This window comes from Leuciscus leuciscus (assembly GCF_965113295.1).
Source record: "Leuciscus leuciscus genome assembly, chromosome: 4".
Lineage (NCBI taxonomy): Eukaryota > Metazoa > Chordata > Actinopteri > Cypriniformes > Leuciscidae > Leuciscus > Leuciscus leuciscus.
In genome coordinates, this window is record NC_138728.1 from 13670706 (window position 1) to 13684996 (window position 14291).

Genomic DNA, 14291 nt, shown 5'->3' on the forward strand with positions numbered 1-14291 from the left:
GAGTGGGATATACATGCAGACAACTCTGAGTACATTTTGCTCTGACTTTCAGATACTTTATTTAAAACGAATGCATCAAAAAGCATGCGTGTGTCCTTACCTTGCCCCGAGGCAAACTAGCAGCTGGAACTTGCCATCCTTGCCAATGTTGCGTGGCATATTGTTAACGGCATTGACGTATCGACAGAAAGATTCACAATTCAGACCAAGAGGCTCTGGTATTTCTTGGAGGTCTCCAATCTGATCTGCATTCTCCATAAGCGCTACTACTCTCTCTGTACAACACACACACACAGCAACACATTTGTTAGAAACCTAAAAAATTTGTTTTTATGCAGGAAATTAATTATAACATACACACATATATATATATATGTATATATGTATGTATGTATGTGTATGTGTAACAGTTATAACAGTTATAACAGTTAGTGCCATATACTCTCATAGGGAAACATTTATTAAGCTTTACCGTAGAAATCCCACACAAAGACATTTTTCTGAAAGATTCGAGCGGAGCGGAATCCATGTTGGAAGAACTGCTCCAGTGCCCACACCAGACCACCCTCACCACACAGCAGAACCGTAAGACTGCCCCTCTGAAACACACCATTTTAGGTTAAAAACCCCCAACAAAAAACAGGGGAACAAAGTGACGATATTCTTAAGTGGACACATCATACCTCTTTCTCTGGTTTGTGGAAATGCTTGATAATATTGTTGACTGCTTCACCGATGGATTCCTGTATCTGAACGGTTGTTGGTTCTGAAGAGAGAAGGATTGTTAAAAAGGTTGAACACCTATTACCAATTATAAAATAGTTAAGAATAATGTACATTCACATTAGACGAAGACAGTCATATCAGTAGACTAATAAAAGATGGTTTATTTTACAAGGAGAGGGTCGCTTCATGGAGGCGGCCATTTTGAGATCACATGAGCAGCCGAATACTAATTACTTCATTTCCCTAACCCCCATGATTTCACACTTTCATTTATGGAATCAATTAATTATGGCTGACTATTAACTCTTTCCCTGCCATTGACAGAATTTTCCATCATTTATGAGACAACGCTTCCCTGCCATTGATGGAAATTTCTGGCCTTTCATGTCTTAACTGTTATATGGAATAGCTATTATGCATCTTCTGAAAGAGTAGATAATCTCCAGATAAAAACACAGGCAAGAAAAGGAACAAAAATCTTTTTGTTTAAAATGTTGAATTTTTTTTTATTAAAAATGCATGAAGCTAGAATACATTTTTTTTTTTTTTAAAGCAGAGGTGTATATCTTTCTTTTGATATATTGCATGTTCAGATATTCATACAATAAAGTATTCTGGTTGCAATAAAAGTTTTGTTTAAAAAAAAAATGCTGGCAGGGAGTTAAAATAGCATTTCTACAATGTCATGCGTCACTGAAAGCATTTATTTTTATGTGATGCTACATTCAAACCACTAAGTGTCAGTGTAAGTCCAAGACCACAACAAATCAAACACTACTGAAAGCGCCTTTAAAATACAAGTTAAACTTACTGTTTCCACGTCCTGTAAGTGATGTGATGCTAATTCGTCGGATCTGGGAAGGCGATCGCTGAAGGGGCGGAGTCTTAGCCCCTCGGCCTCCTTCATCATCACTGCACGGAACTACAAATTCACCGATCAGAACTCGCTCAAGACTGCCATCATCCACACCTTTCCCCAGCCACCTGCCGCACGGGAACCTGGGAAAGATAACAAGTGAATAACAGGAAAGCCATAAAAGGAAAAAGATGGAGGGAATGTGAAGTGAACAGAGTAGGCCGTACTTGTATGTGTGGCCAGTGATCTCATTGCGGACCATGACACAATCCACCAGCCACTTGGCAAGCAAGCCAGAATTATCATGACCCAGCTGCACTGTTGTCAACTTCCCGAGGTTCTGACGCTGTACATACAAAACAGATAAACGAAAAAGATGTCAAGAGGCGTTAAGCAGCGGTCTGAGAATAACTGGACAACCCGTGTGAGGGTGTGTGCTGCATTTTGAAAGTGAGCAGCGGAAGGACACCAAGACAGTGAAAGTGTACGATGTACTATCACTGATTTAGATTTACTATTGCAACCTATGGCTCTAAAAAATATTTACGGAATCAACTAAACGCAAGTGTACAAGCAGGGTCCAAAATGAACACACCATAAGTTCCAAGTGTGAGAAAAAACTGGCTTGGTGAGTAAATTAAAGTTACTCGCCTGAGCCATCAAAACAAGAATATACTGAGTTTAAGGTTATTTTAGTTTTGTGGCTTGAAAACAATACATATGGCATTTTTCTGAAACCACTCACCAAGTGTGCATAAGAGTTCATTTTGGATCCTGTATACCAGTACAAGTAATAAATTATAATAGAAACATTTTGTACGGCTTCTACAGATGTTAACTGTTAGTCTAGTTTTCTAGTCTGGTCTAATTTCCATGTTAAATGGATAGTTCACCCAAAAATGAAAATTCTGTCATCATTTACTCACCCTCATGTCATTCCAAACCTGTATGAATTAATTTCTTCTGTTGAACACAAAAGAAGATATTTTGAAGAATATGTGTAACCAAACAGTTTATGGACCCCATTGACTTAATAATACTATGGAACTCATTGGGGCCCCATTATTCTTCAAAATATCATCTTTTGTGTTCAGCAGAAGAAAGAAATTCATAAAGGTTTGGAACAACTTGAGGGTGAGTAAATGATGACAGAATTTTCATTTTTGGGTGAACTATCCCTTTAATTTGAGATTTTTTCCCCCATATGTGCAATCAAATCGAAAACGGCTGTTGTACAATTTTTTTTTTGAAGATTTTAAGGTAGAGAGGAACCCAAAGAAGCAAAAGAGGTGATCTCTCTAAGTGGAGAAGAAGAAAAATGGAGAGATGAATGAATGTAGAGAGAGGGAGGAATAAAATGGAGGGGTGTGCACCTAACCTTGAAGGCGATGGAGAAGTGCGTGTGAGGCCTAAAGGCAGACTGCGAGAGGACACAGAATGAGTTAGAACATGATGGATGATTGACAGTAAGACAAATGGCAGTGATTGGTTCTATGAGGTGGGATGTAAGAGTAATACCTCCTCCCTCAAATTTATAGATTCATGCATATATAGAGAGAGGGGTTTTGATCACTAATACATGAATCACCATCTCAGTTTGGGGGAAAAAAAAGAAACAATCTGGACATCAAGAAAATCTTTTTGTCAGAAAATCTGCAAAACATTTGGAAAGGTCAAAGCAAATGAACAAATTTTCACAACAATTGTATCATTTCGCCTCATATTAAAAAAGAAGAAATATTTAAAGTCCGCCTGTAGTTAATAATTGTATCCCTTAAAACTCATCTATGATCACAAAAATTACACATTTAAACGTCTTTTCCTTAAAAAAAAGAATTCTCCTTCCCTTTAAATTAGCTTGAATGTAACTCTACACCCATGCCTATGCGGTTCTATGAATATGCAAATTAGCTCCGCCTCCACTCACTCGCACCAGTTCAGAGATCCACTCGTTGACGTGATTGGTTACAAAGTAGTTTGCGACATCAGAAACACCAGCGATTTCAAACCGCGTTTTTGAGACTGTCTTTAATTCACTGCAGTTTTAAGGAGAAAATACTCAGCAATGGTGTTGACTTATGAATTTGCACATGGTTTGTCTTAAAGCATATTAAAAACACCACATAGACATAAACAAAATTAAAAACTTGATTTTCACCACAGGGGCCCTTTAATATTTTTTTTTAATAAATGATGAACATAAATTATATTTATATTCCACAATTCTCATTAGAAGAGAAAAAAAAAACGTATTGCTAAAATTACTTTTAAAAAAAAGGCCTAAATATAATATCTGTGTTGTTCTTGTGTTGTTGTTGTTTTTTGCCTCTTTATGATGACTCGCTTAAATTAGTCCTAATTTGTAAGTCGCTTTGGATAAAAGCGTCTGCTAAATGACTAAATGTAAATGTATATCTATTTTTTTTTAAGAGATTCACCCTGTTACTTTCAATTGTTTTTATTCCTTAGATATTTTGTTCTGCTAAACTTTTGTTGAGTTATTTCCATAAACAACTTCAATTTAGCAGATGTTCGAAAGACCTGCAAGCATAGTCAATTCTGCGGATGGCAGGACAGAGGACTGTTTCAGTCCCACAGGAAAACAAACACTCGAAATAAACTGCTGTATCAGTTTCAGAGCAGAACAGCTGGAGCGTGACATCACGGCACTCACGTCAAACGTCATTTCCAGAACATTCTTCGTGATCTGCAGGGTGCCGGAGTCGCCCAGCTCGCCGGACACACACAGCCAAGGGTTGGACGTCGTCATTGCGTTACTAAGCTTCTTGATGGGGATGATGACGGCCCGGTACGGAATCACTGAGGGCACAAAAAGAACATAAATCAGGTTGCAGCTAATCACAACATTATACAAAAAGGGTAATTTGAAAATTAAGTTATGCTAATTCCTATGCATCATCCTGTAGACAATGGCTAAACACAAGTATACATTTTTCATGATTGGTCCAGCAATAAAACTGTAATGCAGCATCAAATCAGTGTCAAGTGCCTGACATGATGGTGCGTTTGCATTAAATATTCATAACATTTTAATCCACATTGATAGACTATGGTAGGTGCTGTCCTGGTTCGCACATCTGTGTATGTCTCTTTCTCTGGGACGTACTTATGGTGGTGAAGACGCTGGTAAAGCAGAAGTAGTCCACTGCATTCAGGCTCAGGAGATGAAAGAGAAACTGTTCTTTTTCCTCTTCGCAGCGCAAGAAGGCGTACCGCTTGTACAGCTTTCTGTGGGAACATGGCATGCTTAATAACAGGTGCAGCTACTTGAAACGGGTCATGTACTTCTTTGCGTCACTCAGACGTTATTGTGATGAGCATGTTTTTTTGTATATGTGGGAATCTCAAAGTCTGCAGGTGTGTGTGTGAGTGTAGTTTGTTTTTTAACGCCATGTCAGCTTCTTTGGCTATTTTCATGGCGAGAGAAGTTTTTTAAAATCTATTTTGCCAAAAACAATATTTGGATTAACTTTGTAAAAAAAATCTTCAAAAGTGTCACCTGATTAAAACAAGGTTTCTCACAGGGTTAAACCCTGCACAATCTGATAAAACATGCTAAAGGATTTGACAAAAAGTGACAAATCTTTTCCTAAAACCTTGTGACTCATCCTGGATTTGCCTATTCAGCAACGGGTATGAACAATCTGGTCCCATCAATTTGAAAAATGAGAAATTTCTTCTCCTAACATTGGGACTGGTGTGTGTGTGTGTAGATGGGAGTTTGGAAGCGTGTTAAGTATTGTACGCACTTGGTTAAAGACTGGTTAGACAGCAGCTGTTTGAGATGCTGGGAAAGTAGTTTTTTCTCCAGGGACAGACGGATCCAGGCACGTGCTCGACCTACATCGGTCTTAATCTCTCCCATGTTCTGGATGTGTCTGAGAAGTTGAAAGAGAGAAAAAGGATGACGGAGAAAGAGAAAAACAAGAACAATACTGTAATTGATTGTATGTGGGTTGAAATGGCCACAAGCAACGGAAAATTGTGGGTGTATATCAATCTCTAAATCTCTTAAAAAAAAAAACACATCACGTCATTTAAATTACCCAGCTGAATTAAACAACCAAACCACTGTAATGCGCACTATTGTATAGGACAATTGTCCTCAGGTGATAAACACACCTCATATCCTGTATGACTGAGACACGTAACGCAGGAAGACCAACACTGGACTCTGGCTTTCGTCTTTCCTGGCCATTAGACACTGTAGAGCGAGAAATACACAGTTTTAGCACTCTTAAGCAGAGCAGATTTTAAAGTTGGAATGATCACTTGATCTTCCAGTGACGTAGGCTTCTCCAATAATTTCGTCCAATTGACTGGATAGGAATGCAATTTTGCAATCAACAACTGATGTTTTGAACCAAGACCCCATCCTACATGGTTTTATTTTAGATAATTAGTTTTACTTGAATGTACGTCAAGATATGGAAGAAAAGATGTGTTTACATCGTGACTTTAGATCCCTTCACGCAGAGCTTTTGGCCTGTTAACATAATTAGCATGGAGAGGTGTTAAGCCTGAAGACTTCTAGCTACGCAAGCTTAATGTCAAAAAGCTATTTGAAACCTTATGTTTCGCAAGCACTAGCAGGTGTTCACGTCAAATAGTAGTGAGTATACATGTTCCTTTCAGGTTTTCTAGGAGAATCGCTGAGGAATATAAAGTTAATTAGCTTGTAAACATGTTTAGCTAAGTCTTGAACTTCCTCAAAAGGTGGCAAAACAAAAGCTTGGGGTCTGAAAGTATATTTACACTATGTTGTGCGAGACGAATCTAAATGCGGCCCTACAGAAATGGACACCCTATGTGACTTGAGTAGAATTGTTTCTGGTCTTACAATCTCATATGCATTTATGATGAAAGTTTTCACCTGGAGACTCTGACAGCAGCTCGTTTTTCTCTTCTCTTGCCTGGTAATGCAATAGATGAGACCACAGCGCAGACTTTCCCTATGAACCATGACAAAAGCACACAAATGATTCTGAGCATTAGAGCTGCAATTGTTAGAATGTGAAACTCATTTCCATTTGCTGGTGTCTCACCTGTTTGACCAGTAGGCCGTGGCTCCATATTCTCTCCAGCAGGTCGCACAGACTTGCTATGAGCGTGTTCTCCTCCAGACCGGTGATGTTTGCCTCTCCGTGTCCCAGTTCAACAGCCTCTCTGCCCATTTTCTCCACCAACATACGCTTGGTCTGAACATGATTGAAAAAAATCATTACCAAAACATCACACCAGACATTTCAATCTTGACTCTGTCTTAAGGCTTTAATGCAGCAGACAAAAGCGTCATAATTCCAGTTTCCCACAATTCTTGACTAATGCATTTCTGACTTTTACAATACCTGTCCAGTTGTTCATGATTACTGGATAAGGATATAAAAAATCATTACACTGAGATTGTTGGCGCAGATTTCCATTTGTATGTTAAGTATTAAGCATTTGAATGATTAAATGCAAGCAATTATACTAAATAGTTTACAACTGTCTCCAGCAAAACTAACCGACAGACATGACTATCATGGTGACCTACGCCAAGTTTTGCACTACAAAGTACAATATCAAGCCAATTAAAAATTATTATTCAGATTATTCAAACAATACTATTATATTTATTTTGGTAACGCTTTATTTTAATGTCCTTGTTACATATGTTACCTGTTTGTACCGTAGTAATAACAGTACATTATGCTTAATTACATGTAACTAACTCTAAACCAAACCCTAAAGAATGTTAATTAATATTACTTACTATTTAAATGTATAATTACACTGTAACAAGGACACCTTAAAATAAAGTGTTTTTATTAATAATAATAACTTTTATAATTCAAAGAATATCTGTGACTTTTTAAAGCATAATACAATTATAATTTTAAAGTTCCCTGATATTTCCATTAGAAATGAACTAACATTAAAATTCTTGTTGATCTGAGCTGTATTAAAGCCTCATTATTTTGATGTCATGGCCAGTGATCAACCAATGGCTGATATAAAATTCTATATTATTTTCTATAAATAAATAAAAATATAAATGAACAAAAAAATCAGTTAAATTTTTTTATAAAAATCAAATTCAGGAATCGCTGCATTATAATCTACAATAGGAATTTGCTAAACATTTCATTTAACAGTGTATTAAATTATTACTGTTTTCAAGTGAGCACTAAATGACAACAAAGGTCATCTAAATAAGCAAAAATGCATGCACAAATTTATAGTATCAATCTGGGGTACGAACTGGGGTTAAAATAGTTTGATAACAGACTGATATATATGAATTCCAAGTTTTCCATAACTGTGGGATCCCCAGTTAAAACGCACACAAATACTTCCATATACGCATATTAAACTCATCCTGACCTTCATCTTGCATTCTTTCAGTAAACCCTCCACAAACTTCCAGTTGGTCTGAGCGATGACTGCAGGGGAGAGGTCTGATAATTTGGGTTGTCTCAGGTTCTTCCCCAGGTTACGGGCCTCCTGCATGTACTTCTACAGATCAGGACACAGATAATAAAGACGCTAAACACATTTAGAAAGGTTCAAACACACTCACACAAGTAACTGTTGAAAAGTTTGAAACATTTTCTTGATAACTGTGGGCACAAGTTAACTGTTGATTATAAAGCCGAGGATTTTTTATTCTTCGTAGTAGGATCCTGTAAGGTTTGTGATTGTTGAGTGATTCACTAAGAGCTCACTACTGAAACTCTGGTTTATAAGAGCGTGTGGGAAAATCCAGGGGCAGATTTGAGTGCAGCGGAGTTCAAAGGTCACTTGTGTCTGAGGGGAAGGGCTTCAGGGAGGAGTTTGTTAAGGGCATGTTAGGAATGTTTTCAAGTTGGTCATATAACGACAGGCCTCCACATACCAGACAGCAGGCCGAGAAGGACTTTTTAGGTGGTTTTAAAGGCGGGGGTGGTGCCTTATCCCACTCCCAGAAAGCCATAGAGTTCTGCAGGAGCAAACACCCCTCCACCTGTTGTGAAGTGGTACGACCCACACCCCACAGCATCCAAACGCACACAGAAACGATGAAGAAACAAAAGGAAAGAAAAAAGCAGCATGCACATGAATGTGAGGCAGTCAGACAAGAAAAGACAAGTGAGAAAACACTTAAAGACACTTAAAAGAGAAAATGAAGACTCAAAAGTAAAAAAAATGGAGACAATGAAGAAATGAGAACAGGCAGATTCACCAAAAGCTCAGGAGGCCTTTGTACTAATAAGCATTATTCATCAAGAAATTTGACTTGTAAATGGCTTATGCAAATCACGTACAGCCCTGAAGACCATTTATGTGATTCAGACATTAGGAATCTGATTCATGGATGATTACAGTCATTATCATGTCATTGAAAAGTGATAAAAAAAAAATATCCTGACATGCGTCTTACTGTTCTTTGGCGCGTTTATGAGATATGGTGGAATGACAACAAATTATTCTTTTGAGTCAGATCTTTTCAATTCAATTGATCTGATTGACAAAACTGGTCTGTATGATTTGTTGCTCTTGGTTAATAGTGATGATTATCAGTAAATGACTTAAATATTGGCCAGTATTATATTTTCAGTTTTCATTATTTTAGTTGAGTTATTTTAAATGTTTAATTATTTGTATTTCAGTTTTAGTACTTCTACATACTCATATTTAGTTTGTTTGTTTCACTTCTAATTTTCATTTCAGTTTTTAAGTTTAAAAATGTTCATCTAATATTTACATTTTATTTTACGCTTTTATTTCAATGACCGATTTATTTTTATTTATTATTGTTTGAGGAACAGACTGATATCGTTATTGCTATTCACAAAATACAACATGCCTAATGGGTCACTATTAAGGTGCTTTTACATCCTTTTCAAAGCTTAAAATCTTAGGCATTGTATTTATTGTCTTATTTATTGTAATTGCATGGAAAAGAGTTAGTAACAGCCTTCAAAAATATTTTTTTTATGGAAGTAAGCAAGCCTTGCGGGTTTATAAAAATATGAGGCTGAGTAAATGATGACAGAATGATCATTTCTGGATTAACTATCTTCTATTTTTCATCAGCTCTATCTACCATCTGGCAAATGAGTCCCTGTGAAAGTGTCAGTCAAAAAGAGATGAAGTAAAAAGGCAATCAAAGGCTGCACACAGAACAGGATGAAAAGAAAAAGAGGAACGAAGAGAGAGGCTGAATAGGAAGAAACACTGCAGTCTCACCTCTTTGAGGTCATTGTCTAACACAAGATGTTCGTTCTGCTGTCTGTGTCGGTCCACTCTGCGCTGAGTCGAGCATGTGCGATTGGACCACCTGATCACAGAGGATTTTGATTTGTCATCATCGCACACACACAATGATACAAGCTTTAAAGGGTTGCTAAGCTAATACTGACGCTGAAGCGCTACATGCCCCACACTGAATGGTCAATTGTCTCATAATGGTGTCATGTGCCATAAAGAGGACTCACTTGTTGGTGGGCCCTGAGGCAAGCACATCAGCCTGTAGTTTGGGAAAGAAGCCCTGCTGGTATTTTCCTTGGCCAATCTTCATATCCAGCAGGTGAGGGTGGATGGCCGTGTGGTCGATCTTTCTCAGCCGTTGCTCTATGGCCTGGGCTGGAGAGGAGAAACACAGCTCGAGTAAGAAAGGTTAGCTGTTGTGTCGTGACAGCTTGAGACTTGAAAAGTGTTGAAGCTGCGACTGACTTCAGAATGTTCGCTAACAACAAACCTATAAGCTGTAAGCTCGAGGCTAGACTTCAACAACTGTAAAATAAGAGTTGTTAAATAATTTTATTTTATTCATAAATCTACTCCTAATAAGATGCACTTTGCTTGGGTTATTTTAGAGTACAATTTAACACATAATTAGTCATGAAATATAAGCAGAGTGACTAAAGTAAAAAAAATAAGAATAAATAATAAAAGTATAATTATAATTAAAACAATTATAATGTATTATTATTATTATTAACTTAAATTTTCTACACATAAGGTGCAAAAATGAAATATGAGCGGAGTGACAAACAAAATATAAATTATAAATTACAATAATAAAATTAATACTTATTATACTATGTAATAAGAATTATACATTATTTTAATTATAGCATTTTTATTTTGTATAACTAATAAAATTAATAACAATATTTATTTTATTATTTACAAAATTATATTATTATTGCACTGATTTTAGAACTAATAAAATGAACAACAACATAATATTCCTTTGATCATTTATAAAATTATATTATTAATAATATTATTATAGCTTTGATTTGCATATTATAGATTAATTTCATCCTTTATAAAACAATGCTATTATTTTTATTTTATTATTATTATTATTATTACTGGACTGACAGCTGTGCATTGCATCAGAAAGATAGCTTCAATTATTTAGCAAAAATTGGAATTCAAACCTTGTTTTCATGCTAACACACTTGTTTGTTGCCTAGCTTTTTATGCGTGTATCAAATAATTTTTTTTTATGGCTTTCAAAATGCATTTTGTGATAGAATTGATAATGTTGGGCATCGTTCATAGCGCATCTATGGGCAGTGTGCCATTTCAGAAGCAAATTTTTCAAACCCGAACAGCAGCATCCATCTTCCAATAGTGACCTTCAGTGTGACAAGAGGTTATTGACCTAACAATGGTACTGAGGGCTCAGCGAGCAGATGCACACTCAACAATATTCAGCGCACACACACACACACAGGCTTCCCAAGATGGCACAACACAGCGCCAGGCGTCCGCCCTTTTCTTTTCAACATTTGGCAGTCTTTCAAAAGCGATCCATTCATATGACTCATTTGGGGACACGCTCTTCAGTTCTTTCATTCTGTGCTCCTCTCCTCATTTTTCAAACACTTCGGATCTCTCTCTTTCTCCCTCCCTCCAGTCTTCTCGGCCCCTCAGCCGCCCTCTTGAACTGTCACTCTCTATAATCCTCTGCGCATATAAGCAGCAGCGATCTTTTTTTCTACAGCTTCATTAAAATTGAAATACACAATTTGTAATGACAGAGCAACGACGGGGGAAATAACCATCGTTCAGAAAAAGAATGATGAAAGGTGATTGCACAAAACTCAGTACGGTATAAAAAAAAGAGACAATTTCCAATACAGTAGAATAAATTGACTAACAAATCTATTCATAGGCACAATAAACAGCACCAAACAAAATAAACCGCCCAAAAGTGAATCATTTCAAAGATTTTAAAATTGTATTGATATGAAAGGGCATTTATACTTTTTTACTTAAACGTAATGTGATAGACTAAAAAAAAGTTGTTTATTTATTGTTTTAAAGAAATTAATTATTTAAATCAGTGATGACACATTCAATTAAAGGTATAGCGGAGGATGTTTTACTTCCTGGTGGGTAACCTATACTATTGGTCCTCCTAATTGTCAATCATTCTGGTGAATCAGTCAAACTTTTCAAAAAGTGGAGAGGGCGGGTCTTATCTAAAATTTGGAAAGATCCTCTGCTATACCTTTAATTAAACACAGTGACAGTAAAGACATCATGTTTCAAAAAGTGTCTTAAATGCTGTTCTTTTGAACTTTTTTTATTCATAAGAAATATATCATGGTTTCCAACTGTTTTTAACATTGATAATGATAAAAAAATGTTTCTTGAGCTGCAAATCAGCATATTAGAATGATTTCTGAAGTATTTTTTCAGTACTTCTTATAAAACAAAAGCAGCTAGTGATCCTTCGAACAGTGGAGTAAATTAGGCTGCAGGCAAATTAGATTTTTTCTCAAATCAGATCTTTTCAGGCAGACTGTCTGCAATATTAATAGCAAGTGATCAAATAAAATCTGTGTCTCCAGACATAACCAACATGCAACTGTGGTTTGAAGATTTGGGGTGGAACAAATCTGATTTCATGTTGTTGTTTTTTGCAGTCCATCTCAATAAAAACTGGATGCGCAAAAAAATTCTATTTTTGCTGTCAGTCTGAAGATAGCCCAAGATATTCAACAAGGAAAAAACTAAATAACGAGTGGCTGGACTTGATTTTATCCTAATGGAATTGATTAGATTGTGAAAAGTGTTCCAAATTTGAACATTCTATAGTATACCGTACAAAACTTTTTTGTGTGTGTGTGTTGGAATAACATTTAAAGGACGAGGAACGTGAAATCAGAAAGTAAACAGGGATAATGTTAATGTTATGTTCATTTAAAGATGAAGTGTGTGATTTCTGTGGCAAGTGAACTACATTTTTGCCATTTTTTTCCTTATTGCTCTGCCCCATCAGATATTGTTTGGAAAAAGAGTCAAACGTGTTAAGCAATGTTTTAAAAGTAGTGCAGACGCAGAGAGGTAAAAATCAAACTTAAACAGTTGACTCTGCACAGTAAACAGATCTCACATTAAATAAATTTGACATTTAATATATTAAGAGAAGTCAATCTCATATCAGACCACTAACTTTGCATGTTTCTTACCCGATTCCTTCAGGAACGTGCATTTCTGGTAAACAGATGAGCGCAAGCTGGGAGCGCGGACGTTGTAGAGGCGGGCCTTCTCAATGCGTCCGTCAAACACTCGTAGGAGGGGCTCTTTCTCCTCCCACTGAGACATGATCTTGTTGTCGATGAAGGTGGCAAACATTTGCGTTTCGATGAAATGGGACAGGAAGGGCAAGTACGGTTCCGGCTGGTCTGAAAGGAATGAGGCCTGAGGAGAAATCAAATGAAAAAACTTAATAATGGATGTACCATCTGAGACTTTTGATAAAAACTTTGGTACAAGACCAATAAAAAGTGACAAACCAGACTGAAAAAAATAATATTGAGAATGTGTTTGATTTGTTTTGTGCATCATTGAGTGTGAAACATGCCAGTCACCTTGTCAAAGTTGTGCATTTGCTCTCTGTTTGTCAGCCAGGACTCCAAATCTGGCGAGTTCTGAATCACAAACGACTCGTAGTCCGCAAACATTGTCGCGAAGCGCGCGGCGAACACCTCCCTCAGCTGCACGTTCAGTTTAGCGTTCCTCAGCTCCTCTTCCTCAACAGGAAACCTTCCTCCAACTCCCTCATCCCCTACGGCCTTCTGTCCCGCTGCCAATGCCTCCAGACGGGCCACTTTCACTCCAGTCCTTTTGGCAAGAGCCTGCAAACGCTCCAGGGTCGGGTTGCCTTGAAGAAGTTCCAGCATGTCCAGCGCCTCCCCACCGAGGTTGCCGTTCCTTTTGTCGTCCACCAACTCGCTCAAGGATGTGCTCTTCAGCTCCTTCTCCAGCGTGGAGGACTGCGTGCTGACGGCAGGTTCAAGGGAGGTGTTGCCCCCCGCGGGAGACAGGCCAAAACTTAGCAACACCTCACTGAGTTCCTGGATGAACTCGGTCTTGTTGGGGAACTGAGGAAAGTCTTCAGGCAGTTCGATGCAGTGGTTGTCGACATCAACGAAACACAGGTTCGCCTGAGGAGGAAAATACTCTGGAAGTCAATGGGGGCCCATCAACAGTTTGGTTACCCATATTTGGGTTTGAAACACAAGGGTCAGTAAAATCATCTTTTGGGTGAACTATCCCTTTAAGGGCAGAGAATTTGGATCTTGGTTTAAACCTGAATTGAAATTAAATGAAATTCAGCTTCATTGTGATGTGCCAAAAAGAGCACACATCCAAGAGGTAGAAAGTATTTTACAAATAAATATTGTGAATTCTTAATACA

The 14291-nt window shown here is 37.4% G+C and overlaps 1 protein-coding gene across 5 annotated transcripts in view; it reads right to left on the minus strand.

Moving 5' to 3' along the window:
* The window catches only part of dennd5b (DENN/MADD domain containing 5B), a 37076-nt gene that overhangs the window by 2055 nt on the left and 20730 nt on the right, over positions 1-14291 (minus strand). For 2 of the 5 annotated variants that reach the window (XM_082166927.1, XM_082166925.1), the window contains 17 exons: positions 13462-14037; positions 13060-13291; positions 10063-10210; positions 9815-9905; positions 7970-8101; positions 6649-6801; positions 6477-6555; positions 5726-5807; positions 5353-5481; positions 4710-4831; positions 4257-4402; positions 2961-3002; positions 1810-1928; positions 1538-1725; positions 684-766; positions 473-599; positions 101-275 (listed from right to left, as the gene is read on the minus strand). In XM_082166927.1, coding sequence (XP_082023053.1) covers positions 101-275; positions 473-599; positions 684-766; positions 1538-1725; positions 1810-1928; positions 2961-3002; positions 4257-4402; positions 4710-4831; positions 5353-5481; positions 5726-5807; positions 6477-6555; positions 6649-6801; positions 7970-8101; positions 9815-9905; positions 10063-10210; positions 13060-13291; positions 13462-14037 — 2624 coding nt within the window. Of the gene's footprint in view, positions 1-100; positions 276-472; positions 600-683; positions 767-1537; positions 1726-1809; positions 1929-2960; positions 3003-4256; positions 4403-4709; positions 4832-5352; positions 5482-5725; positions 5808-6476; positions 6556-6648; positions 6802-7969; positions 8102-8480; positions 8589-9814; positions 9906-10062; positions 10211-13059; positions 13292-13461; positions 14038-14291 lie in introns of all 5 variants that reach the window. The other 3 variants (XM_082166929.1, XM_082166926.1, XM_082166928.1) reach the window with 2 other exon arrangements.